This window comes from Nestor notabilis, unplaced genomic scaffold (assembly GCF_000696875.1).
Source record: "Nestor notabilis isolate BGI_N333 unplaced genomic scaffold, ASM69687v1 scaffold26444, whole genome shotgun sequence".
Taxonomy (NCBI): Eukaryota; Metazoa; Chordata; class Aves; order Psittaciformes; family Psittacidae; genus Nestor; species Nestor notabilis.
Window position 1 is genome coordinate 4,047 of NW_009926391.1, and position 3,012 is coordinate 7,058.

Sequence of the window (3,012 nt, forward strand, 5' to 3'; positions counted from 1 at the left end):
GCTTTCTCCTGCTTCCCCAACACATCGGTAACAGAGACCTTCTTATCAAAACCACAACCTGCTGTGCAAATCCAGAGCCAGAGGGACAAGTTACTCACCGAGTGGCAAGGCAGGGTTCTTAAATACATTCCCCAGGGCATAACAAGCATTCCAGCGCACTTTCATAGTGGCCTCACTCTGAACAGTGGAGATGAGGGCCTGGAGAGATTCCTCGATGGCTTCCCTGAACCTGGGGTTTGCTATGTGATATGGCTGAAGGAAATGAAGCACATTCCCAAGGGCCCGGACTGCATTGCTCTTTACCTGGAACACACACGCACAAAAAACCCCAAAACCATTTTGGCTTTCAGCTTCTAGGCAAAGCTTTTGTCAAGCCTGCTGCGAAATCGTGCTCAGAGCCAACAAGGAGCCTGTCTGGAATCAGATTTGGTGTCTTATCAGATGGCAAGTTCTTAAATGCCACCAGAAAGATTGTTCTGTGCAAATGGTCACCCTAAAAAAAGAATCAACCCAACCCCCTCCTGCAGTATGGAAAAGCACAATCAAATGCCCTGCAGGTCAAACAACAGAAACCTCCAACCATGAGCCCTCAAGAGAGGATGCTGAGCTGCAGCTCCCCATCCACTGGGGCAAAACGCCCCCAAGTAACTGGTGACATCTCCCCCTGCCTTTTTTTTCTTGTAATAAGAGTTAACCACACCATGACAACTCCACCCTCCCTCCCCTCACTCGTACCTTGTCTCTGTCTCTGGATGCTTCAGTCGCAGACCGTAACATTTTCAACAGGAGGAGATCAGAAAATTCCTCATGAAAACTTTGTCCCATCGTTTCCCTGGCAGGAAAATCACACAGTGAAAGGCCAGCTCAGATGATTCATCCCCAAAGATGGGATACAATCCTTTATAGAGGCGTATGAACAACCTTCACTCTTTAGAGGGCTAATATGTAAGGCAGACCTTACTACATGTGACCACTATGTTTATTAATTTAAAACCAAACTATCAATGCAAGTAAGCCAGTTAGCAATGCATTAAGTCTGTAATAAAAAACAGAGGGCAATGAATTGCTCAGAGGCAATTCTGTAGCAGGAATATATGATAACTATTTCTCCTGTTAAAAATGTAACAGTAGGTCAGGCTTTGGCTTGAGGAAGTGTTAAATATTTATTAATTTTACTCCTGTGTTATGTTGAAAGTAACCAGGGAAACTCAATTACACGAAGCAATATACAAGCAATAGAAAACTGAAAAGTAAACTTGGAATATACTCCAGACTAATGAACAGAAAGAGCTGAACCCAAGCAGTTTACAACTCGCCCCCCAGATGGATACCAGATACTTGTTAACAGTGTCACACGCTGGCAGACACACAGGCTGAGTGGTTAAAAAGAAGCATCCAAGCCAAATTTGAGGGCTTGATACTAAGAAGATCAGTATCCTCCGTGTGATGCTACAGGAGCTGGGGCAGAGAGGGGAATTCCACAGGCCAAGGCCACTTACGTACATGTTGAGGATGAGGGTGTCTGTAAGATTGCCCAGGGACCAAGCTGCTTTGGCACGGACGTTTGGAGACTTGTCATGGAGGGAATCCAGAATAGCATTTGCTGTGTCTGCCACAAACATCACATCCTAGAAAAGTAAAAACTGCTTAAGTAACATACACATTCTGGTCTTCCCTGGGGAAATGATACCTGCACGGAGACCAGCTCTGTTCATACATTCTTCCTTTAACATGTTTGTACAGCTTGGTTTGATCTTAAATTAACAGTGACCAACTTCATCACTTTCTTGAGTGGCTGTTGCTGAAAGGTTTCAATGTATTATTTCATTTTATTAGTGCTTTAGTTACTTTGGATTTAACATAATTTCCTGAACTGCCAATCTTACACTCATCAAATCCCACTCTTAAAGCAATTCCTTCTCCAAACTCCCTCTTGAGCTGCCTGTTTAATCTCCTCTTCTATGGCCCTTATGTTTCATTTTCATTCCCTTGCCTATGGTAAAGAGTTTTCTTTCAAAATATTTTGGAATCGAATCTCAACATCAGCTATTGCATGATCCTATTATTACAATCACTCAGTTCAGGCCACACTGCAAAAACTCCAGAGTCTCCCAGCTCAACCAAGCCAAGACCAATTTTTTCTGTGGAAAGCATCCAGCATTTTTCTCTAAATAAGCTTTACTTCTGAGCTTGAAAGCAAAACTGAAGCCTTCACATTAAAAACTTGTTGTACACTTGCTCCCTTCTTTCCTCATCTCTTGCAGCTCCTTTGTGCGAACCTGGCCTTCCCACTTCGGCCCCTGAGAGCTCAGGGAAGATCCTGGCCTCCCTCCTTTTGATCTCACTTGTGAGGCACTTTGGCTTCTGCTTCATCTTACTCAAACCTGTGCTGGTTCTGTTTACCACATAAGAGACAAGAGCAGGCCTGGAGACAGTGAGGAAGAGCTATATATACTCTACAGACCAAAAGCAAGTAGGAAGGCCAATTCATTCCAAAAGAACTCATGTCCCACATCTTACACTTCACCAAAACCGTTATAAAATGGCTCAAAATAAGAAAAACAGGGCAGTTCTGACCTGCCTGAGGCAAGAGAAGAGGATGTAGACTCCAAGTGCACGTGCAGCAGCAGCTTTTACCAGCGGGTTCTCACTGTGGTTCAGGCCAAGAAGCAGAGTGACACACAAAATCTGCTGGTCATTCTGCAATGAAAAGCAGTCATGGCAATAGAGAGAACCTGAAAAGATCTCTATCCCACTAAGACAATTGAAAAACCCTAACACGTGGAATATACAGAAACTACCATTCAGAGCACACTCTTTAAAGTAAATCGAGTGGCATTTCAGGATGCCACACAGGAAGTGGGAATGCTTCCAGCAAGAACAATCTTGTCGCTGTTAGGTAAGACCACAAAGGAAACCAAAATACTAACTACTATCCAAATGCAGACAGCATGGCCCATCAGGAGTAAAACCACTGGATCAGTTGGGTTTTCCTGTCTTACTTCACTCTTT

At 43.9% G+C, this 3,012-nt stretch overlaps 1 protein-coding gene across 1 annotated transcript in view; it reads right to left on the reverse strand.

The window, feature by feature from the left end:
• The window catches only part of HEATR6 (HEAT repeat containing 6), a gene marked incomplete at its 5' end in the record, with an annotated part of 13,749 nt that overhangs the window by 955 nt on the left and 9,782 nt on the right, over positions 1-3,012 (reverse strand). The window contains 4 exons of the mRNA XM_010013513.1: positions 99-303; positions 736-832; positions 1,504-1,628; positions 2,578-2,700. Of these exons, the coding sequence (XP_010011815.1) occupies positions 99-303; positions 736-832; positions 1,504-1,628; positions 2,578-2,700 (550 nt within the window). The remainder of the gene's footprint in view (positions 1-98; positions 304-735; positions 833-1,503; positions 1,629-2,577; positions 2,701-3,012) is intronic.